General features: G+C 35.0%; 1 protein-coding gene across 1 annotated transcript in view; it reads left to right on the top strand.

The window, feature by feature from the left end:
- Nucleotides 1-1,745: 1,745 nt before the first annotated feature.
- ikbke (inhibitor of nuclear factor kappa B kinase subunit epsilon) overlaps nt 1,746-24,355 on the top strand; it is a 34,316-nt gene continuing 11,706 nt past the window's right edge. The window contains 15 exon segments of the mRNA NM_001002751.2: nt 1,746-1,895; nt 2,093-2,178; nt 6,582-6,697; nt 6,774-6,911; nt 14,194-14,329; nt 14,453-14,634; nt 15,747-15,907; nt 15,994-16,104; nt 17,430-17,609; nt 19,413-19,609; nt 22,531-22,589; nt 22,698-22,789; nt 22,877-22,978; nt 23,102-23,162; nt 23,267-23,382. Coding sequence (NP_001002751.1) covers nt 6,611-6,697; nt 6,774-6,911; nt 14,194-14,329; nt 14,453-14,634; nt 15,747-15,907; nt 15,994-16,104; nt 17,430-17,609; nt 19,413-19,609; nt 22,531-22,589; nt 22,698-22,789; nt 22,877-22,978; nt 23,102-23,162; nt 23,267-23,382 — 1,622 coding nt within the window. The 5' untranslated portion in view covers nt 1,746-1,895; nt 2,093-2,178; nt 6,582-6,610.

The following is a 24,355-nucleotide window of genomic DNA, read 5'->3' as shown; positions in this document are numbered from 1 at the left end:
GTCATACTGTCAGAATCTTATACCGGCCCATGTCTTAGGTTATATATTAGGCATATATATATATATATATACACACACACACATACACACACACACACACACACACACACACAAATATATATATATATACATACACACACACACACATACAGGCTATATGTATAGAGCAAAAGGCGCTAATCCCGTCACGTCTGTGTTTATGAGGCTGTTTGCTAATTTCATTTGTTTTATTCTGATCAGATATCCGATCGCTTAAACCACTGATGCATTCCAGATGAAACTGGACAGGTATAATCATTTTTTTAGAAAAAATTAATATAAATAAATAAAATTATGACCTGGAGAAAATCTGAGCTGCGCCTGAAACACCTGGTGCACTTTTACAGGGCAATTCTATTAAAAACATGTTCACTATAAGCATAAAACATGTTCTAACTCTTCAGGCCTGTAGCCAGGGGGGTTCGGAAGGCCCACCCCTCACTGACGAAGGTCCAGAACATTTGTCCCATACATGAGCACATTTGTCCTATTTTGACTGCTATGCCATCATAAATAATGAAAATAATCAGTCAATAAAGGCTTTTAGACCAGACGGACTCTTCTGTTGGCTGTTGCTTCGGTGGGACTATAATCTGATATAAGAGGTTTTCTTTCACTACTGTATTGTTTTTAAACATAGAAAACATCTTAGAGGTAGCCTAATTTTATTCTAAATCTTGGAGTTTTTTTCTGAAATAAAAATGAGCAATAAAAAGGTGTGAAGCACCAGAAGCTGACCATATTAAATTAATTTGACTATATTTTGGCTGTTGTTGATATCCAGGAATTTTCAAATGTACTTTTTTACCAAAGATACTAGAAAAACTCTAAAGAATTTATTATAACTTTATTATTATTATTATTGTTATTATTATTATGTTTAAAAAAAAAAATTTAAATGGCCAAATTGTGACTGAGGACAGTTGAATGTGCTGGCCAGTCAGTTTTTTTTTTTTTTTTTGTCTAATAAATGAAAGTAGGCTACAGTTTTTTTTTTTTTTACTTTAAAACTTTAACAGATTGCTATTTTTTCCTAATAATATAAGATGGAAAAAAATGTATATTTTAAAATTTAGTCTTGTTTAATTTTTTTAACTGCAATGTTTTAGGAAATATTTTAGTACATCAAAAAGTGTGGTTATGATGACATTTGACTAGCTAATCCAGCAAAAAATAAATAAATAAAATAAATAAAAATAAAATAAAATTCACTAAAATGCAGTATTTAAATCTCATAGTTAACTAGAAACTGAGGCGTATAACTGCAAAAAGGTCCACTTTTTGAGAAAAAAAAGAACCACCCCTTACTCAATTATGGGTTAAACATATATTTTAATGGGTCGAAAATCTTAATCATTAGATTAAATCTGTAATCTTTATCAGTGCTTGGGAAATGTGGGGTCTTTTCCAGTCCAGCCCTCGTTTTTGTTCTACAGAAATCCAGGAAGAACTGGACGTAAATACCTTCAATATGCAAATCCTGGTCAAACTTTCCATTCTAGATGTTTTTCACCAGAGGGCGATATACTTTTTAAAAAAATGCTGTCATATTTAATAATGTGCGCTAATGGTTTAAAGTTTACCCTTAAAACTAAAGATATGACCTACAAAAAGAATATTTCTCCTTGCTATGTTTTCCTTGTTAACATTTTAAAGATTAAGTAATCTTGTGAGAGCAAAAACACACACAGACGCCCAACAAGGAAGTTCCTGACAGCAATGAAAGGAAAGTTGCTGCTGAGTTTCCGTCAAGCTGCTCTCTTGACTTCAGTCTGAGGACTGCAGGTGTAAAAAGTTTGTACAATAACTCAGTTTGGATTGAAGAGGAAAATGCGTCGCCATCAAACACACAAATGGTTAGTTGATTGTTTTTTGTAGTTTTCTGTTGTCGGTCAGTCAGAATAATGACGACGACGATGATGATGATGATGGTGCGAAGGGGAAATTCTTAACGCTATTGTAAGTTGTTGACACGTTTTCCCTAATAAGTACGTTAACATTACATTTAAGAAACATGTTTATTTTTTACAAAATATGATTAATCTGCTTTTAGGTCATACAGGAAGGAAGTGGACTTTATTCGACTCTTCTGCTCTGACTGTTGTGTTGAAGAGAGGTGTTAAGTTCAGGAATAAAACGGTAACGTAATTCACTTTTTAATTGGATGAGAGACATGTTTATTTTGATTGTGTTTGCCTTATTTTAGCACCTAAATATTATTTAATAACCTTAAAACTCTATTTGATGTTACAATTGGCTAATTATAAACAGAAACTAACGAGAAGTTCACTGACAGCATAATTTACATATTACCAGAGCTCAGTTATGTATTTAATCTGAAGGGAAATTGAACTAGAGATAGTCAAATAGCTAGCTTAGCTAATAACTAATTTTGATTTGACTAAGATTCGTCATGAAAAGTGTCTTAAATGTTTAAATACTTTATAATGTGGATAATTTAATACTCTTTTGAGCAGAATTTACTTTAAATAAAGAAGTAACACAACATGGTAGCCGAACACACTGTGGTTATGCGACCCTTACCATAGTTTAATCAAAGCATTTGTAAGTTAGTAATACTGTGATTATACACATGGTTATCAGTCTGCCTAAAAACAGTTACCACAAACTTCTGTTAAATCAAATCAAATCACTTTTGTTGTCACATCATCAGCAGCACGTGTACTATGATGAGTGAAAACCTTATGCTGGCTCCAGACAGTGCATAAATACAACATACTCCAATGAACAAAACAATATACAATTAGCAATGCTGACAGTAATACATACAGTAAAAGACAATAGATACCTGGAATGACAATGAATGCGCTAAGAAAAACACACATTACACACACGTAGGCACAGATAAACAAGTACACCGTCAAAAAGGTGTACACATAGTTTGACTGTAGAAAATTATTGTAGGCAATATTGTTTTAAGTAAGGATTTGGTTAAAGTGCAGTACATTCTACATCTTGATGGCATGCAGTGAGGGGTATGGAAAAAGTTTGTGTGAGGTGTAAGTGTTCATCAGACTACTCAATTTTTTTGGCTACTTTTTGAGCAGTATTTTTTACCAAAGGTTTTTTAGTCTGTTAAAACATTTAAGCCATGAACAAAGACAGCCAGAAAACTAGTCATTAGTAGATTTTTAATGTAAAGACACAATATATTTCAAGATTATTCTAAATGATTCATATTCTAAATATTTAAGTATGTTGAGAATAATTCTCTGATTGGTGATTTACAGTGCATTCGGAAAGTATTTATAGCGCTTCACTTTTCCCACAATTGTTTTTGTTATAGCCTTATTCCAAAGTGGATTCAATTAAATTATTTCCTCAAAATTCTACACACAATACCCAATAATAAGAATGTGAAAAAAGATTTTTTGAAATTGTTGCAAATTTATTAAAAATAAAAAACCTGAAAAATCACATGTACATAAGTTTTTACAGCCTTTGCTCAAAACTTTGTTGATGCACCTTTGGCAGCAATTCCAACCACAAGTCTTTTTGAATAGGATGCCGCAAGCTTGGCACTTCTGTCTTTGGGAATTTTTGCCCATTCTTCTCTGTCAGGTTGCATGGGAAGCGATGGTGTACAGCCATTTTCAGATCTCTCCAGAAATGTTCAATTGAATTTAGGTCTGGGCTCTGGCTGGGCCTCTCAAGGACATTCACTGAGTTGTTGTGAAGCCACTCCATTGATATTTTGATGGTGTGCTTTGGATCATTGTACTGGAAGATGAGCCGTCGCCCCAGTCTGAGGTCAAGAGCTCTCTGAAGCAGGTTTTTATTCAGGATGTCTCTGTGTACATTGCTGCATTCATCTTTCCCTCCATCCTGACTAGTCTTCCAGTTCCTGCTGCTGTAAAAAATCCCCACAGCATGATGCTGCCACCACCATGCTTTACTGTAGGGATGCTATTAGCCTGGTGATGAGTGGTGCCTGGTTTTCCCCAAACGTAATGTCTGGCATTCACTTCAAACAGTTCAATTTTAGTCTCATCACACCAAAGAATTTTGTTTCTTATGGTCTGAGAGTCCTTTAGATGCCTTTTGGCTAATTTCAGACAGGGATTGGCTTCTGTCTGGCCACTCTACCATACAGGGCTGATTGATGGATTGCTGCACAGAGGTTTGTCCCTCTGTAAGGTTTTCTTCTCTCCACAGAAGACCTCTGGAGCTCAGACCATCGGGTTATTGATCACTTCCCTGACTAAGGCCGTTCTCCCCCGATCACTCAGCTTAGATGGCCGGCCAGCTCTAGAAAGAGTCCTGGTGGTTCCAAACATCTTCCACTTATGGATGATGGAGGCCAGTGTGCTCATTGGAACTTTCATTGCAGCATAATTTTTCTGTAACCTTCCCCAGCCTTGTGCCATGAGACAATCCTGTCTTGGAGGTCTACAGACAATTCCTTTGTCTTCATGCTTGGTTTGTGCTTTGACATGCACTGTCAACCCTGGGAACTCGTATAGACCGGTGTATGCCTTTTTCAAATCATGTCCAATCAACTGAATTTATCACATGTAAACTCCAATTAAGCTGCTGAAACATCTCAAGAATGATCTGTGGAAGCAGAATAGGTGTGTCCCAAATCGCATACTTATGCACTGTTTTACGCCATTTTGTAGTAAAAATAGTGTAAGTAGTGCGTTCACACTGAAAATCGGTAAAATGAAGTCTGTAATGATGGACACTTCATGCATTAAACGACCGCAGTTTTGCTCACCAGCGGAAAGGGCGGAGCTTTCGGGCGCACATGTTGGATTACTTTATTTATTTTGGATTGTATAAGCAAAATTCTCTCACAAGAGTGATTATAGCGCCTCCCGATGGTCAATGTGTTTAAACTCATGGCAAGTATTGTTAGGTATTTTGGTCATTTATTTAACAAATTTGGCAACCGTCAAATGTCATCAGGGAAATGGATTGAATTTCCGCTTAGTAAAAAAACATTAGTGTTCTATTTGGGATGACACTACATTAATATACTGTGCTGTTGAGTGTGTAAGCGCATAAGTGCGTAGTGCATAGTGTGCCATTTGGGACACAGCTAAAGTACCTGAGCTCAATTTAGAGCTTCAATACTCACAGAATTATTAACCCCCTTTCAAATTTATTTATTTTTTTTAATATTTCCCAAATGATGTCTGATAATTTTTTTTTCTTCTGGGAAAAGTCTTGATTGTTAATTCAGTTAGAATAACAGCAGTTTTTAATAATAATAAAAAAACTGGTCAAAATGATTAGCCCCTTTAAGATATATTTTTTTCAATAGTCTGCTAATCAAACCATTGTTATACAATAACTTGCCTAATTACCCTAACCTGCCTAGTTAACCTAATTAACCTAGTTAAGCCTTTAAATGTCACTTTAAGCTGTATAGAAGTGTCTTGAAAAATATCTAGTAAAATTTTATTTACTATCATCATAGCAAAGATAAAATAAATCAGTTATTATTAGAGATGAGTTATAAAAACTATTATGTTTAGAAAAGTGTTGAAAAAAAAAAGTCTCTCCGTTAAACAGAAATTGGGGAAAAAAATAAACGGGGTCTAAAAATTCAGGGGTGCTTATAATTCTGACTTCAACTGTGTGTACATTTGATTTTTCAGGTTTTATATTTTTAATAAATTTGCAACAATTTATAAAAATTTCTTTTTTTTTAATTCTCAGTATGGGGTATTGTGTGTATAAATTTGAGGAAATAAATGAATTGAATCCATTTTGGAATAAGGCTGTAACATAAACAAATGTGGAAATTGTGAAGCGCTATGAGTACTTTCCGGAGACGCTGTATTTTTTGTACACCAGTGCAGTGAAGTTTTCTCTACACAAATTTTTACAGTATCTGCAGGGTCATAAAAAGTCTTAAATATATTATATTATATTTAGGCCTTAAAAGTCTTCAATTCACTGAAATACTGTTATAGGTGTTAAATCATTTTAAAGAGGTCTTAATTTTCTTATTTCCAGTTTAAGCTACCCAATCTGGCCAACACCAATAATCCATCTCAAATCTTTTAAACCTAAACTACATTTAAGTAAATATTATTGCAAAGAGACACAATTCATAACAGCTGTTCAACATTTTAACTGCAAATTTTCCAAATTAAATTTTCTAATCAGGTAAAGAAAACTGAAGCCGCACATCCCTTTACATGATGTACGATAATGCAATAACTATTTAAAGAAGTAACAGGGGCATTAGAATTTTTTAAAATAATTTTTCTAAGTAAAGTCTTAAATTTAATTCATAATGGTCTTAAAAGTGACTTAAAAAGTCTTACATTTGATTTGAAGAAACCCACAGAAACCCTGATTCTACTGTTAAATTTAATGTTCAATTACTGCTAATTGCAAATACAATTAATTAACAACTTTATTTAATGATTTAAAACAAAACCTTATGGAGAAAACTAATGTTGTTTTTACCTCTGGAACCCAACTGTTGCTTTTTATTGGAGGAAAGATTATCATGAAGAAAATGTTGCAATAATTGTTTATTATCTTTTTGTTGTTGTCATCTGTAGGTCCAATTTTGTCTACTTCTGTTAACACAATGACAAGTACAGCAAACTACCTTTGGTCCCAGGAGGATATTCTTGGTCAGGGGGCAACAGCAAACGTCTACAAAGCCAGAAACAAAGTACTCTATCTGTTTTTAAAATCTACAGCACGCAGACTTGACATTTTTTGCTCAACGATAATTTGTATTCCTTTAGAAAACTGGAGAACTGGTTGCTGTGAAGGTGTTCAACCTGGTGAGCTACAACAGGCCGTACGAAGTTCAGATGAGGGAGTTTGAGGTGCTGCAGCTGCTCAATCACGTCAATATTGTTAAACTCTTCGCTGTGGAGGAGGTATGTATCTGATGTGGTTTGTGATGCTCTTCAAGATTTTCCTGCCACAGTTCTGCTGACTTTACAGATAATGCTTTGATGTTTAAGATATGTATGATGCAGCGTATGCATCAGGGTCATTTATGGCCAGATTTGTTTGTGCTGTACACACCAGCGGTATTTAACACTGCAAAGTGACAAAGACCTACAGTTCAAAACAAGGAGGCAACCATACATATATAATGTTTTATAAATAACGTCAACGTATAACATAATGTATTTATATTAACTGTGTTGGGTAAGTTACTTAAAGTTCTAGATTAATTTGATTACATAACTAATTACTTCATGTAACAAGTAATCAGATTACTAATTACTTTACTTTGAAGTTACTTTTAAAAAAAATATCGAAATAAAAAAAATAAACTGCAGCTCTTTCAGAAATTTAATATTCACTGAAAAACAATTGGTTTAACCCAGCATTTTGACATTCAAAATATTTAAAGAGATAGCTTACGTTTAACTTAAAATACTCTCATCATTTACCTAATCAATTTTTTACCATTGTTTATTGGGTTTTTCCCAAGTTAAATACAAAGTACAACAAATTACAGAATAACTGTCCTACGCAATTCTTCTAAAGGCATATGAGATGACACTGCTTTAATCCACATTGAAGTAGAAGGTGGTTTAGAATCCTTCATTCTCAAAGTTACACAGTTTATGGCTGCTAGTAGGGCTGGTCAGTCAAATCTCAGATTTGTGGTTGCGCAGTGGGCAGCGATGTGCCTCACAGAAAGAATGTCGCTGGTTCAGGGTAGTTGGCAATTCTGTGTGGAGTTTGCTTGTTCTCCCCGTCTTCACGTGAACAAGTTCAAAGACATGCACTTTAGGTGAATTGGGTAAACTGAATTATCCATAGTGTATGTGTGTGAATGTGTGTGTGTATGGATGTTTCCGAATGATGGGTTGCTGCAGGAAGGACATCCGCTGTGTAAAACATATGCTGGATAAGTTGGTGGTTCATTCCGTTGTGGCGAGCCCTGATTAATAAAGGGACTGAGCCCAAAAGAAAATAAATGAATGAATGATTAAGTAGTGTAGTATCTCCTAAGAGGGTTAGTCAAGGCTCTATAGGCACATTAGTACTTTGGCAATAACCTCTAAGACCTTTTTCCAATATTCTTCTAATGGCAAGATCACAGCATAAATTTAAGAGAGTCCCTCTATCTGCTTTACATCTAGGAGATCTGTAACCATTGACATTAATAATAGGAAAAACACATACCATGTCTGCAATTGTGGAGACAAACTGTAAACGCTTAAATGTTGAATACGTGAAATCTTGAGTATATGAATGCGTCACGTTTGTGTCACATGATGCGTGCCTCTATTGCAGGGGTGTCCAAAGTTGGTCCTGGAGGGCCGGTGTCCTGCTGAGTTTAGTTCCAACCTGCTTCAACACACCTGCCTGGAAGTTTCTTGTATACCTAGTAAGAGCTTGATTAGGTGGTTTAGGTGTGTTTGATTAGGGTTGGAGCTAAACTCTCCAGGACACCGGCCCTCCAGGATCGAGTATGGACACCCCTGCTCTGTTGAAAATAACGAATTTGCACACGCAAAAGACGCAATGTGTAAACGGCCCCATAAGTAGCTACTCTTCTCTTCACATTTAGGCTACGTTCACACTGCAGGAAAATGTGGCACGAATCAGATTTTTCCCCCCTCATGTGACACAGGTGATCATAGTGTGAACAGCCCAAATGGAATCTGATCTTTTTAGGTCAGATCTGTGCCACTTTCATATGTGGTCTTAAATCAGACACAGATCTGATGTTTTGCAATGCGACCGCAGTATGAACGGTTATGCCGGATTTCATGTGACTTTTACGTCATCTTTGAGTCACATGCGTCATCATTCTGTGCTGCAAACATCCTCTACTCCTCAGCAGCACAGTAGAATGGCACACAGGGCGATTACAGTACCACAGATAGTTGGTTGTTCATGTTGAAAAAGAATTTGAAGAAATAACTGGTGCTTGTTAACTAATCTGGTTAACGATTGAGGCACGGGTTGATCGCGAAGCCGAAAATCGTCGTGGGTGTTGCAGATGGAGGATCTGTGTGCAAATGAGGAGAACTTTCTTTCTGAGAGAAAAAAAGGCAGGTGCTCGAGCACCCAAACCCCCCTTCTGCACGTGTCTGCTGTTTATAATGAAGTAAAATAAATAACTCCACAAACGGAGATAAACCAACTCCGCCTTCACAGCTCAGTCTGCGGCTGCTTATTAACCCTTGATGAGTTCACTACACCGCCGGTGGTCAGAGCGCCATGCACCACGGTTGTCATAAATCACAAATGATCAGTGTTTTTTTTTTTTTTTCTTATCACAGGAGAGTTATTTTAGATCTCAAATGCCGAAATACACATTAGTAGTAGCAGAACCATCATTTACAGTTCATGAAATACACCACGGTTGTCTGTAGGGTTGGGTATCGTTTTTTTTTTTTTCGATACCGGTGCCAAATCGATACTTTTAAATCGGTACCGGTGCCAAAACGATGCCTGAATCGATACTTTTTAGCCACAAAATGATGGTGGATACCTCTAAAAAAATATTTAGTTTGACAAAATATTTAAAAAAATCATTTTAATAGAACAATATAATTACAGTTTAAAGTAAACATCAATTCATATTGTATTACATTAATACATTTCCTTTCATCATTTGTTGGTTAGCATGAATTTAAGATTTGCATTATGAAATTACATTAGCTTACTATTAACCTGTGGGGGGCGGGCAGGGCCACGTACATTTAAGAGCACATTTTAACATGTATATCACAAAATACTTAAAACATTATTCGAAGTCATTTGTTTTCATGCATCACTTTGCAGTCTTCATAAATGATAATTAAATTAAACTTAAACTCAAAATAATCTTCCTTGTTCATTTAATTGACAAGTAACGTTGTACTGATGTAGGAGAACACATTTCTAACATCCAAGTATATCAAGGCACATTGCTGCACCTGTAAACTTTAACAGGCCTACAGTTAAAGTCAATTTATTTTGCCCTCCCATTCATTTAAAATAATGTTTCTGAAAACTTTTACAGCGTTTCCTAAAAAATAATTATTCTGGAGTCATAATAAGTCTTATTTCCTATTGTTTATTTCATGAATGAAAGCCGTTTTTCATTTAAATAAAAATAAGGTCAGTATTATTAGTCCCCTTAAGAAATATTTACAGTATATTTTTGATATTCACAAATCAGTTACAAAATCATTTGACTAATTATTTTAACTTTCGTAACTAACTGATTAGGTCTAAACTACACTTTAATCTGAATAAAATACTTAAAGGGACTTTGTCTGAATACAACTGTCTTGCAAAATAACTAGTAAAATGATCTGCACTGACTGTCAGCATGGGGAAGATACAACAGTAAATATTAGAAATGAGTTAGTTAAACTATAGTGTTTAAAAAATGTGTTGTAAATAAATTATGTGTTGAAGACAGAAATCAAAGATGAATGAAGGCAAAACTAAACGCGTTGAATATGACTTACATGAGCATGACTGAAGACTACATTTGATCAATGTGTTACGTCTGTTCTTTTGGTACTTGCCGACTGTTTGTAAACTCAAGACTGCATTTCCTAACATGAAACTATGTACACTAGATTTCTGATTAATAATGGCCTCTGCATAGCCGAGGATTTCCTATATTACAGTGTTAAATTCGCTATTGAAAACAGAAGTCTAATTGACATTTTGATGGTGTTTCACAGCATGAACATGACTGAAGTTTAATCTTTTTATTACCCGTGTCAATTTAGGCGTGAACTTCTAACGAATGCGGTGAACTGATGCGCGCAGCACCTTCACAGATAGAGCCAAAACAGAGGTAGCGACACCTAAAGCACGCGAGAGAGGCTCTGCCTTTGAGCCATCAAATGTCATTAAGTTTGACATGTTTCCCCCTTACACTTTTTGTAAAGACAGTTACTGTGTCAGAATCCTTGCATGTAAATTACGCTTTAAAATGCTTAGTTTAAGCAAATTGGATGAACGTGATCACGCGATCTGAAGAGCGTCGCTTTGCTTTCGCTCACCGAAAACCAGGTTGAAAGCGCTGTGCTGCGCGCATTGCGTGCGTCTGTTCCCTAGCGACAATAACAAACGCCTAATATCGCCTGTTCGTATTCCTCAAAGTTGTTTAGTGATGGTGTGACAACACCTATTTGTGCCTTTTTTCATGCACCCCTTTGATGCTGCTTACGTTTTTGCCGCAGCACCGAAAGACACCTAAATTCATACGCTGATATAATACCGGTACATACTGGTTACCAAGGTACCGGTGCTATAATGGCAACGGGTTTCGGTACCCAACCCTAGTTGTCTGTGAAATGGGTAATATTCATATAAGCATGATCTGACAACATGCTTACTCATGCAGCACTCAACGTGTGTGAATAATTAGACATTTTATGCTCTTCGTAATGCACTTAAGCGCATGCGGGTCAGTTTAGGACCATGATCTGTTCACACTGCAAATCTGATATTGGCAACATGTATAAGAGCAGTGTGAAAAGCCATGCAAACAAATCAGATCTGAGAAGAAATCCGATTTGAGCACTAAGCCTTGCAGTGTGAACGTAGCCTTACCGATCACACACAAAAATCCAATTTAGCCTGTTTAGGCTGCGTTGGGTGGCTGTGTTTTTGTGCACTGATGTCTTCCTTGGTGAAGAGTATTGTCCTAGAATGCCTTCTGTTCAAGTGCTTTAACAAATTGCTTGTCGAGTAAAAGCAGTCGAAAGTTATTTAAAGACTGGGCATAGACTGCATTTAACAGCAATATTTTTTTTTTTTACACTCTAATAACTCAAAGTAATGTTTGTATTTCCGGTTTAGGAAGCAAACACTCTAGTCAGCAACTATTTCAGCTCACATTTTCTAGCAATTTAAAAGATTGATACACAAATTTAAAATGTAATTCATTACATTACTGAGTTCTCCAAAAATGTCATGAAAATATAATAACGCATTCTTGTGGAAAGCATTAGACCCAACTCTGTATATACCATTTATATATACAGTAATGCTTTTACAATCTTTTATTTTAATTATAGTCATATACAATTAGTCTGCAATCATTCATTTTTCAAGATAGTTTTTTATATACATATACATCTACACTTTCCTTCAAATGCTTGAGCTTCAGTAAGTTTTTTGTAAATAAATATTTAGCAATGATGCCTTATTAGATCAGTAAAGTGACAGTAAATGTGTTAGAACAAGAATTCCAGTAAATGCTGTTATTTTGTTATTTTCTTCAAATAGTCATAAAAACTGATTTACATACTGATTTACAATCATTTTATTACATAAATTCAAACAAATAAACTCATCTGTCACGTTCTCTTTACTTTCGCTTCCAGTCCAGTGCCTCGTACTTAGGGTATTCCGGTCTCTTGAAGCAATCTGTGTTAGTTCGGTTACGGCCCACCGCAGTTACGGTTTAACTTTGTTCATTTCTTCAGTTTACAGAGGCTCTTTCACAGTTACTGCTGATATATTGCATGTTTCAAGTAATATCAGTTTAAAACGGTGTTTCCCAACCATGTTCCTGGAGGTACAGCAACAGTACATATTTTGGAGTCTCTTCTTATGTTCTGATGAGTTGATTCAGGTGTGTTTGTTTTAAAACTTTAATACTGGAACTAGAAAACATGGCCTTGAGAATATATTTTTAAATACTGTAAAATTTATTTTATGCTGATGCATGGTATTTCTAAAAGTATTTAAGTGTTACAGTAAGTGCTATTTTCCTATATAAACCAAAAAATGAAAATCGTGATCTCAGAATCGTAATACAAACCATAACGTCAATTTTGTGAACTGTCCCACCCCTAACTATAACTACTACAACTAATAATAACAACAACAATAATAATAATAAAATATCAAATTATTTGCCCCCTGTATATTTTTCCACAATTTTTGTTAAAAGATTTTTTTCAGCACATTTCTAAACATAATAGTTTTAATAACTCATTTCAAATAATTGATTTATTTTATCTTTGCCATGGTGACAGTACATAATATTTTCCTAGATATTTTTCAAGACACTAGTAATCAGCTGCAATTTAAAGGTTTAATTAGGGTAATTGGGCAACTTAGGGTAATTAGGCAAGTCACTTTATATTGATGGTTTGTTCTGTAGACAATCGAAAAAATATAGCTTAAAAGATTTATTAGTTTTAACCTTAAAATTAAAAAAAAAAAAATTATTTACAATTATTTATTCTAGCCAAAATAAAACAAAAAAGACTTTCACCCGAAGAAAAAATAAATAAGATACACTGTGAAAAATTCTTTGCTCCATTTAAATTTGACCTGCGAAATATTTGAAACCTCAACTGTATCCTTCCAGTTTTTAGTATTGTTCTCATGTGTTTAAGTAATAGCTCACCAAGAAATGAAAATTTACACATGGTTTACTCGTCTTTTGTAGTTTCAAACTTGAGTTTTTTTTTTTTTTTTTGATGAACACAAAAGAAGATATTTTAAACAAAGCTGAAAACCTGTAACACTCAACTTCTATAGTAGGAAAACAAATACAATGAAACAGCAGGGTACGTCTAAAGTGAAAGTAATGTTACACTTTCCTGGAAGAATTTTTAAAATGACAGCAGCCAAAATGAACGCGCTGTCGTCATTACAATTAATCAACAGCAAAAAACTAAATTAAAACTTTAAAAATAAAACTAGAATACATGGAACTAGAAAACATGGCCTTGACAATATATTTTTTTAAATACTGTAAAATGTATTTTATGCTATTTTATGGTATTTCTAAAAGGTATTTAAGTTTTACAGTATGGACTTTTTTCCAATATAAACCAAAAAAACTAAATCGTGATCTCAGAATCGTGATACAAACCAAAACGTCAATTTTGTGAACAGTCCAACCCTTAACTATAACTACTACTACTACTGCTGCTAATAATAATAATAATAATAATAATAATAATAATAGTAATAGGCTAAAAATCCATTAGGCCTAATAAGGAAAAAAATAATTCGATTCTGCTTCTGAGTTACTGCATACTTAATTAAATGTATAGTATCAAATGTAAAAAAACAATAGTGCTTGATCTAAAAGTGTTATAAAATCACAATTGTTTAATGAATTCTCTAACATCTTTCTAGACAACAGTTTACATCATCAATAATAAAAATAAGGTGGTTACTGTATATCTAAAAGGTGAAATTTGTCCCTGTAAATACCAGATTATATCGAACCCAAAGCAGAAGATTCTTGTCATGGAGTACTGCTCAGGTGGAAGTTTACTGAACATGCTGGAGCAGCCTGAGCATGCGTTTGGACTTCCTGAGTCCGAGTTCCTCATTGTATTGCATTGTGTGGGTAAGAACCAACAAAGTAAACAGTCTGATCAGTAGTTTCCTCTTTGTTACACACACATTTATCAGATGCCATTGCTGTGAATGACTGCATTTTTTTTCTGTATTTCCGTTTGCAAATATACAGCTCATGGAATGAACCACCTCCGGGAAAATAGTGTGGTGCATAGGGACATCAAACCTGGGAATATCATGAGGCAAGTGGGTGAGGACGGGCGCTCCGTGTACAAGCTAGCAGACTTTGGTGCCGCTCGTGAGTTGGAAGATGATGAGAAGTTTGTGTCCATATATGGCACAGAGGAATATCTGGTAAAGTGGAAATACTGTTTAATTATATTTAAAAAAAAACTGTAATGCTTAAAATACTAAGACTTAAAATACACAGTTCAAGTCAGAATTATTAGCCTCCATTTTTTGTTTAATAGAAAGAAGGTTTTCTTTTCAGCACATTTTTAACATAATAGTTTTGAAAGACACTTGTCAGATTTTATTTTAGAGAGCAGGCATGAGGTTCAGCTACGTATATATATATATATATACACGTGTATATATATATATATATATATATATATATATATATATATATATATATATATATATATATTTTTTTTTTTTTGTTATTTTGCTTTGCTAAGTGAATTCTGTAAAAACCAATGTCTCCATTTGTATTGAACTTTGAGCGTATTACATTCAGAGATGTTTTTTATGTTTACACATCTCCTGTACATTACACATAAAGTTTAAAACATGATATCGTAGTGGAGTACCCCTTTAAGAGGGCTAATAATATTGACCTTAAAATTATTTGTTTTAAATGTAAACTGCGTTTATTCTAGTCAAATTAAAACAAAAAATACTTTCACCAAAAGAAAAAATATTATCGGAAGTACTGTAAAAATTTGTTTTCTCCCCTAAATATCACATGGGAATTATTTGAAAACTTCAGCTGTATCCGGTTTTTAGTATTGTTCTCATGTGTTTAGGTAATAGTTCACCCAGAAATGTAAATTTAGACATGATTTACTTACCTTTGTGTGGTTTCAAACCTATTGAGTTTTTTGATGAACACAAAAGGAGACATTTTAAAGAAAGCTGAAAACCTGTAAACACTGACTTCTATTATAGGAAAACAAATACTATGTGGGCCAGTGGTTTTGAGCTTTCTTCAAAATATCTTTGTTTGTGTTAATCAAAAGAAAAGATTGGTTTTCAACAAGTGAAGGTGAGTAAACTGACCGAATTTTTAATTTGGTTTGAACAATCCCTTAAAGACGAGCACATCAGAAGTAAAATGCATCATCATTGACAGAATGTTCGGTAAATGCAGTTCCTTATCAGAAATGTAATCAGGTGTTTGATGTGGTTTATTTGATCTGCATGTGGAATGTATTTGCTATCTGATGTAAGCTTGTGTTGTGCAGCATCCGCACATGTACGAGCGAGCTGTGCTGCGTAGTCCCCAGCAGAAAGCATATGGCGTGTCTGTGGATCTGTGGAGCATTGGTGTCACCATTTACCACATGGCTACTGGTAGTCTTCCATTTAGACCATTTGGAGGACCGCGCAAAAACAAGGAGATGATGTAGGAAATCTCATGAGCTTTCAGAGAATAAGCGTAAAGTAGGATGTTTTATTAACTGATTTTGGTGACTTTGGTGGTTCTCCCAGGCACAAGATCACTACAGAAAAACCAGCAGGAACAATAGCTGGTGTACAGAAGGAGGAAGACGGACCCATTGAATGGAGAGACAAACTGCCACTCTCCTGCCAACTATCAGAGTAAGAAACTCAAAAGTGTGCAAGTGTGGTAATACATTTTGGACCATAGTGGAATATTTGTAAATGCACCTTAATCAATAATGCAATATAAACATTTTTTGGATCGTAACGGTAATACCATTTCTTAAGTATCGCACAATTTATTAAAGGTCCCGTAAAATTAAAAAACGTTTTTTAGATGTTAGAATCTCTATGTCAGTTTTAAGGATATTAATTAGCTAGCGTGCTTCAAACAAGTGACACAATTTACGTTCAGAAGATGTAAACCTGATATAAACCTCCAAAGCTTGCTGCTTGTCACTTCATCCTAAACGGACCAATGACTTTTTTTGACATCATATCATACTTCATCACCTCATCTTGACCAATCAAATGCTCTTTAGCATCTGACATGCCCCACCCCACTTTTCATTTGCTTTTTATTTGATGCGTTTGGTCTTAACCACTCTCGCTTGGCAGAGCTTCCATAAAAATGAAATGCTATTGGCTGTTTTTTAAAAAAGGGGAGGACCTATTATATGTTTTTTTTCAGTTGAGATTACGTCAAGTATCCTCAATTTATCCAAAGGCCATTAAAGGTGTATAGCTGTCTTCTTTCTGATGAACCCAATGGGAGTTACAGTACTATTAAATATCATCCTGGCTCTTTCCAGCTTTATAATGGCAGTGCAACCCATACCTGCCAACTCTCTTGTTTTTCCCGGGAATCTCCTGTATTTTAGACCCGTCTCCCGTTTTTTTCTGTCTCTCGGAAAACTCCCCCCACCTGGGCTTCCGGATTTTAAGAAATAAATGTTGGCAGGTATGGTGCTACCATGTCGCCAAACCAAAAAAATAACAACATAAAATAAAGTAGTAGTGTAGTATGTTTGAATGGATATTTCACCCAGAAATTAAGTGTTTCCAAACCTTTATGAGATTATAAGGAGTACTATGGAAGTCCATAGTAACAAACAAAATATTCTGAAGAATGGTGGAAAAAGCACCCATTGTAATACTATGTATTAAACCTTAAAAATACCATAGTAATACTATGGATGTCAATTCCTGTACACAAAAATAATAAATGTCAGATTTTTTATCCTCAACGTTTTTCAGTAGTGTTCAACCGAAGAAATATAAAAAATCAAGCAGGTTTAGAAATGGTCGGATGAGAACATTATGGCAGATTTTTTGTTTTGGCTAAACTTTCTCTTTAAGACTCATTAAAGTATTTGGTTTTCTCATGCTTGAATTTTTCATTGTTAACATGATAGAAAGAAATAGTTGTAGAGAACACAAGACTTAATTTTTAGCATCAGATTAAAAATATGTTTTTTTCATAGAGGTTTGAAGACCCAGTTGGTCCCGGTGTTGGCCAACATACTGCTGGCTGACGATGAGAAGTGTTGGAAATTTCCCCAGTTCTTTAGTGCCACTAATGACATCCTGAATCGCATCACCATCTACATCTTCTCTCTTCAGCAGGCCACAACATACAGCATCTACATACAATTCCACAACACGTATGTGTGCTCTTAATGAACAGAATGCAAATCTTTGCTCTTCTTTTAGTAATACTGTATGAAATATTTTTATAGTATTATATAAATTAAGTCAAAAGTTTAGGTACACCTTGCAGAATCTGCAAAAGATTCATTATTTTACCAAATTAAGAGGCATCTTAGAACATTTTTATTTATTACTCGCTTGAATAAGATCTTTCTATGTTGGCTGAGAGAGTTTACCATGACTATGCAAATAGAAAAACACCAACAAATTGCGAAAACATCATCAATTGTGTGTGTGTGTGTTTCTAGTCCTAATAATAAATAAATAAATGCTTTACTCAGATCTCTAAAAACACCGCTGGCTGTGGAAGCAACCATTTTCTTCACTTGTTTGGAGTCCCTTGTCACATTTTCATTGTGGCCTGCACTATTTGCCGTGCATTTCCCTATTTGCATGTGTTGAGAGTTCGCATGTGTGTGTTGTCCAACTGATAAAGTCAATAGGTGCGTTTGACTTCATGCAGCGCTGCGCAGATCGATCCAAATCTGTCTAAAGCAGTGCATACCGGTTAGAAATGTTATCCGTCTTGCTGCTGTGCTGACGCCACGTGACTGTCACATGTGGGATCAAAGTACCACAACAGTGCTCCAAGATCAGATGATTGATTTAGCCGGTGCAGCATCTGAAAAGGGACTGCAGGAGCTGTGATGACAACACTGATATTACACGATTGGCTGGATTGCCTGCATGACAATCACAAACTTCCAAACAATTACCTTTTTATGCCATCTCTATCTTGTACACATCATGCTTATTAAAAGACTTCAAATATTTTACTGCAGTAGGCCAAATCAACTTTTTTGTCAAATCATTTGTTTATAAAGGCTAGATTGTTTGCATAGGTTTACTGCACAGGTGTCAAACTCAGTTCCTAAAGGGCCGCAGCTCTGCACAGTTTAGTTCCAACCCTAATTGAACACACCTGATCAAACGAATTCAGTCCTTCAGGCTTGTTTGAAACCTACAGGTAAGTGTGTTGGAGCAGGGTTGGAACTAAACTGTGCAGGGCTTCGGCCCTCCAGGAATTGAGTTTGACACCCCTGCTTTACTGTATACAGCTCCATATACAATTTCAATTATATATTTTTAGTGAATAACCAAATATCAACTCAAATACTGTAAGTCTTAAAGACTTGTAATAGTATAGTCATCATTGATCATGCCACCCCCATACCAACTAAGATAAAGAATTATTCTTTTTAAAATAGTTCTAAAATAATTTATACATTTATAAATTAGTTTTATCCTGTCTAACTTATGTTGGGAATGTCTTTTTGTTCAATCTTTTTGGAATAATAAAGAAATAAATCATTGATCTCGCCAGGGGATTTGTCATCATGCAGCAAAATATGAGCCCGAGGTGTCCCACCTGACAGTCTCGCTTGCAGCTCAGCCCTTGCCTACACTTAGCTAATGTTGTTATTTGCCGACTTCAGCCATGGTTTAAGTCGAATGCACCTAATGTGCTAGTGTTTTGCTGCCAATTTGAGCTCTCTCAGCCACCATGTCTTTCCAATAACAGATGTTTACTAGAAGTTAAACAAAAGTTAAAATTGTTTTAAAATTGACAGTTGAAGTAGTTTATTTTTAACCTCACTGTTTCCAAGTAGACAAAATAAGTTTAATTTACCCTGATCTCAATATATTTACCACCCTGGCTCTTGATATATCATTTTTCAATGATTGTTGTTTTGTTCTGAATTACTTTTACACAGTGATTCCACACTGAAAACTGTATTTTGGTGTTTTCTTTTAAGGGTCTCAATCTTTTTTGAGGATGTTCAGGCCCAAACTGGAATTGAACCTGCGGCTCAACAGTATTTATTTCAAGGCCATCCTCTCATATTAGATCCGAGCATGAAAGTAGTGAACATTCCCCATACCAGCTCAGATAAGCCCATGATTCTGATCAGCCGGCGACTGGAAAGGATAATTGGATATCCCTTCGAAGAACGTAAGGACACAATACATTTTTGGTTAAGACTTTAGTACACAGCAGGGAAAGCGTATTTACTTTGACATTTACCTCAAAAAACTCCCAGATTATGGTTTCATTATCATTATAGGAAATGTTCATGCCGAATAAAACCATGTCCTAACAACATGCAATGTGACAAGATTCCAGAGATGAGCAGTTTTGCTGTCTGCACAAGACGCCACTGAGGCATTTACACTAACCGGCCACTTTATTAGGTACAGATTACTAGTAACAGGTTTTTTCCTATAGAACTATCTTAGTCCTTTGTGGCTTAGATTTAACAAGGTACTGGAAATATTCCTCTGAGATTTTGGTCCAAACTGACATGATAGCATCACACAGTTGCTGCAGATTTGTCAGCTGCACACCCATGATGCAAATCTTCCATTCCACCACATCCCACATTCACAATGGTTTGAATTGCAGCAGACTGTCTTGACCATGTCTACATGCGTAAATGCATTGCGTTGCTGCCATGTGATTGGCTGATTAGATATTTGTGTTAACGAGCAGTTGGACAAACCTAATAAAAGTGGCCGGTGAGTGGATATTGTTGCTTTGCTCTGAGTTTATAGTTCCAATGTGCAAATCATATGTACTGTATAGTTGTTTTTTAAGACCTGAAATAATCTATCTGCTTATTTCTAGTAATATATCTGCTATCCTGCAATCGGAATTGTTATAAAATAGATGATATTAAATAAACCACATAATCAGCACCATAGTTTATAATTGTAATGCTAGTTTTGTTGAGGATATTGTGACATCAAAGAAATAAAAACTTTCTTCTAAAATAGAAACTTTGCGTGTCAACACCAACATGGATGGTTTGGAAAAAATGCTTCTAATAATTTTTTGTTTGTTTCATTGTTGCGACACTTATTTTTAGGACCCTGTGTACTTTATTATAGTACATTACATTACAATAAACATCAATTAAAAATCTACTACAATAAAATCTAAATTATTTGTCATACTTCCCTCAACTGGTAACAATTTTTTGTTTGTGTGCTTGTTTTTTTTCTCTTTTTTTCTGCTTGGCAACATAGTGACCATTTTTATGGTACATTTTCTAAACCCAAGAGTCTGAGGTTAATTGAGATCTAATAGAGTTTAATTGATTTTTACTAGTCAAAAAAGAAAGGTAACATGACGTTTTAATCAAAAGTTAGGGATTTAACAAGAATCTATCATACAATTTACAAAATAAATGACAGTTTCCACGTCATGTTCAAAAACTGGCACAAAGTATTAATAAAACAAAATCGGTGTGGCTCTTTTTCTTATTCTTAAGCTACATTCACACTAGAGTTTGTGTGTGCGAAATTCTGTCATACGGCGCTGCGAAAAGGGGCGGGATTAAAAAAGATTATTAGACATTAAAAAAAGCGAGCTATTGCTCCATCTTTTAAATTTCTGTCGAGAGAGGTCATGTTTTGATCCTCGATTGGTCTCACGCAGTCAAGTGATATGCGATTTCGCAGGTCAGAGTTCACCAAGCTTGAACTTTGCACCGCAGCAACCTGTGAAATTTGATGCATGACCCTGCGTTTCCGGTCTGACGCTTTCGTGTGCGTATGAATAGAAGTCTATGGGGAGTAAAGTCAAGTGTGACTGGAGCTTTGAGTTTGTTACATCTCAAGAACGGTCAGTCTTGTTATCTGGCATTAATGGAGGATGCTTAATCTTTGAGAAAACGATCTTATTAGTGGGTCGTTTAACCAAATCATTTAGTTCAGTGTTTCTCGACACGTTCACCAATCTCAGCAGTTCACCAAGCTTGCCAACGCAGCGAACTGCGAAACTCTTATAGTCACTGCTAATAAACTGATGATCTGAAGGAGTAAAGAAAAATGTGCAGAGCTGGTGGTCCTCCAGGAACATGGTTGAGAAGCACTGATTTAGTTGACAGTTCTATACATTTCACTGTAACTGAAATCATGTTTGAAATTTAAAAAAAATTAAGTTTAGTTAACAGGTCCTGCTGTCCAGCCACATGATCTGATGAGGCAAAATTTTGTATTTATTTTTTTGTTGTGCAACAAGATATTTATTTAGAAATGTGTTTCCATCATAGTTCCATTAACTTATTGGATAAAAATGAAATGGATTACAATATATATAAAACATAAAAAAAATATGTTGAAATGTTGATGTTTGGTGTTACGGTGGCTCAGTGGTTAGCATTGTCACCTCACAGCAGGAAGGTCGCTGGTCCCGGCTGGGCCAGTTGGCATTTCTGTGTGGAGTTTGCTTGTTCTCCCTGTGTTGACGTGGGTTTCCTCTAGGTGCTCCGCTTTCCCTGACAGTCTAAAGACATGCGCTATAGGTGAATTAAATAAACTAAATTGGCTGTAGTGTATGTGTGTAAATGAGTGTGTATAGGTGTTTCGCAGTGTTGTGAATTTCTAAGATGAGCCAAAAACAAGGGAGAACTTTCGGGTATGTTCAGAGCAGAATCCTTTAATAAGAAACTCGCTGTGGCGTCACTGAAAGAACTCTGTCCTAGTGCAGCGGGCACTAAGTTTTTATATATTTTACAGACAGTGATACATAGAGGTGGGGACAAACCTAAACAAAGCATGCAAATAAAGTGTTGTTGTCAGCAGGGTAAATTGCCTTCCCCCCAGCCCCAATCTCATCAGCATGTAACTACTCATTCATGAAAGAGAATATAACTTTTGAGTTATATAGAGATTATTGCTAGTTTAGAACTAGATTATATAAATGTGTATTCCCACACCAGTACTGGGTTGCAGCTGGAAGGGCATCCTCTGTTTAAAACATATGCTGAATGAGTTTTCGGTTGGTGACCCCTGATGAATAAAGAGACTAGACCGAAGAAAAATGAATGTTGATATTTTTTCAATCTTCCCCTATTTTCATGTCTTTTTTAGCTGAATCCCCTCCAATGCCTGGAAAGTTTGACGTCGTTGCAGATTTTGTTTTCACCAAGGTAATCAAGCCTCTTTGTTTTTTCTCTGGTGCTTATTTATGACGAACATTATAACACCATTATCTCTAAGCCTCACACTGTGTTCTGTTGTTTATGTTTTTCCTGAAGACCATTGTCAAGGTCATTCATCAGTACCTGCGGATTGCTTATTCGCTGCAGGAATACAGGCAATTTATTCTGCAGGGCTTCAATAGCTACATGTGAGCGCTTACAACTTTTTTTGTCTCCAAATATGTAATGACCTTGACATTTGAGTCTGTCCAATACTAATATTGTTGACTTTTTAGTGAACAAACAAGCTCTGAAGTCACTGATGTGGCGCACAGGATTTCTAAAGTGAAAATGAAGCTGCATTCTTCTATCAGCACAGAGAAAACTCTCCACGTCTTGTGAGAATCTATCAGTGTGATTGAATTTGTGTTTCATGATATCATAAAACTAATGCTTTCTGTCATTAGCATTGTCTAGTAAGGTGTTTAGTTATGGATGTTTTTTCATTTTTTTCCAACCAGCACTCAGACTTTTGCACATGAGTTTCCAGACTTTATAGACAGTAAGAAGAAATTCCCACTGGTAAGATTTCTGTTCTCTGTAATATATATATATATACATATATATAAGTAGAATAAATGAAAGCGAAGACACTGCAATGGTTTAAGGTTTGTCATTGTCTATAGATTGAAGCGGAATTGCAGCATATGTGCGGCAGGGGAATCAGAGAATTTCAGAATATACTGCAGTATCTACGTGTGACACTGTCTAAACACTCAGAGACACTGGCCAATGATAAGAGGTAAAACTTTGATTAAAATTTGGTGTAGTTTAGTTATGTCTAATCTTTTGTCATGGTGAAAAGAAAGTGCTGTGAATAATATACCTGTATATATATATATATATATATATATATATATATATATATATATATATATATATATATTAGGGCTGTAATGATACACCAAACCCACGATTCAGTTCGTATCACGATTTTTGACCCACAATTCGATTCGTATCACGATTTTTTTTTTTTTTTTCGTGTGGGGTGGGAAAAAAAGATTTTTAAAACAATTTAATTAAATAACATTTGAAAAATCTTTATAAACTAAACATAAAAGAACAATATTAACTATGCAAATTATTAACAATATAAATAGCCATATATAAAATAAATAAATAGCCAAAGCTATATCACTTCTGTTTTCTTTGTAACAAAATACTGTTGAAAAACCAAACAGAACTAAACTCCATTGTGTAGATGGTTCAAGCATGTTGAAAATTATTTTTCAATCAAGTTCTCTTACATAGAAAAAGTAAATTAAATAGCTAGGGATGCTCATTTCGTTAATTTTGCTAACCGACAAACGCTGCTCATTAATCGGTTATTAACGGTTAACTGGTCAGATTACTATTAATTTTATATTAAACAAATTGACGTGTCTATTTTGTGTATGACACATTAAATATTGCTTTTTAAAATAGGCTACTGATTTATTTTTATATATTAATAGCGGAACAGAACAACAGAGCATCTTCACGCACCTGCAGTGTTTAGAACAGAAGAGCAGAATAATCTAAATAAAATGAATAAAATAAATAGAACTGCCCTAAATTATTTTCACTTAAATAATTAATTTATATTACAAAACGAAAATACTGACTGATTCTTTTTAATAACCGGCATAGGCTGTTTTTTTCCGATCATATGTTTTTTTCTTCCGTCAAATAAAAATAGCAGACTTCCTCAAATTGCTTGATCCACGGAAATATGC

The sequence above is a fragment of the Danio rerio genome, chromosome 11 (genome assembly GCF_052040795.2).
Source record: "Danio rerio strain M-AB ecotype USA chromosome 11, GRCz13ab, whole genome shotgun sequence".
Classification (NCBI taxonomy): domain Eukaryota; kingdom Metazoa; phylum Chordata; class Actinopteri; order Cypriniformes; family Danionidae; genus Danio; species Danio rerio.
This window is presented reverse-complemented; position numbering and strand designations above follow the sequence as displayed.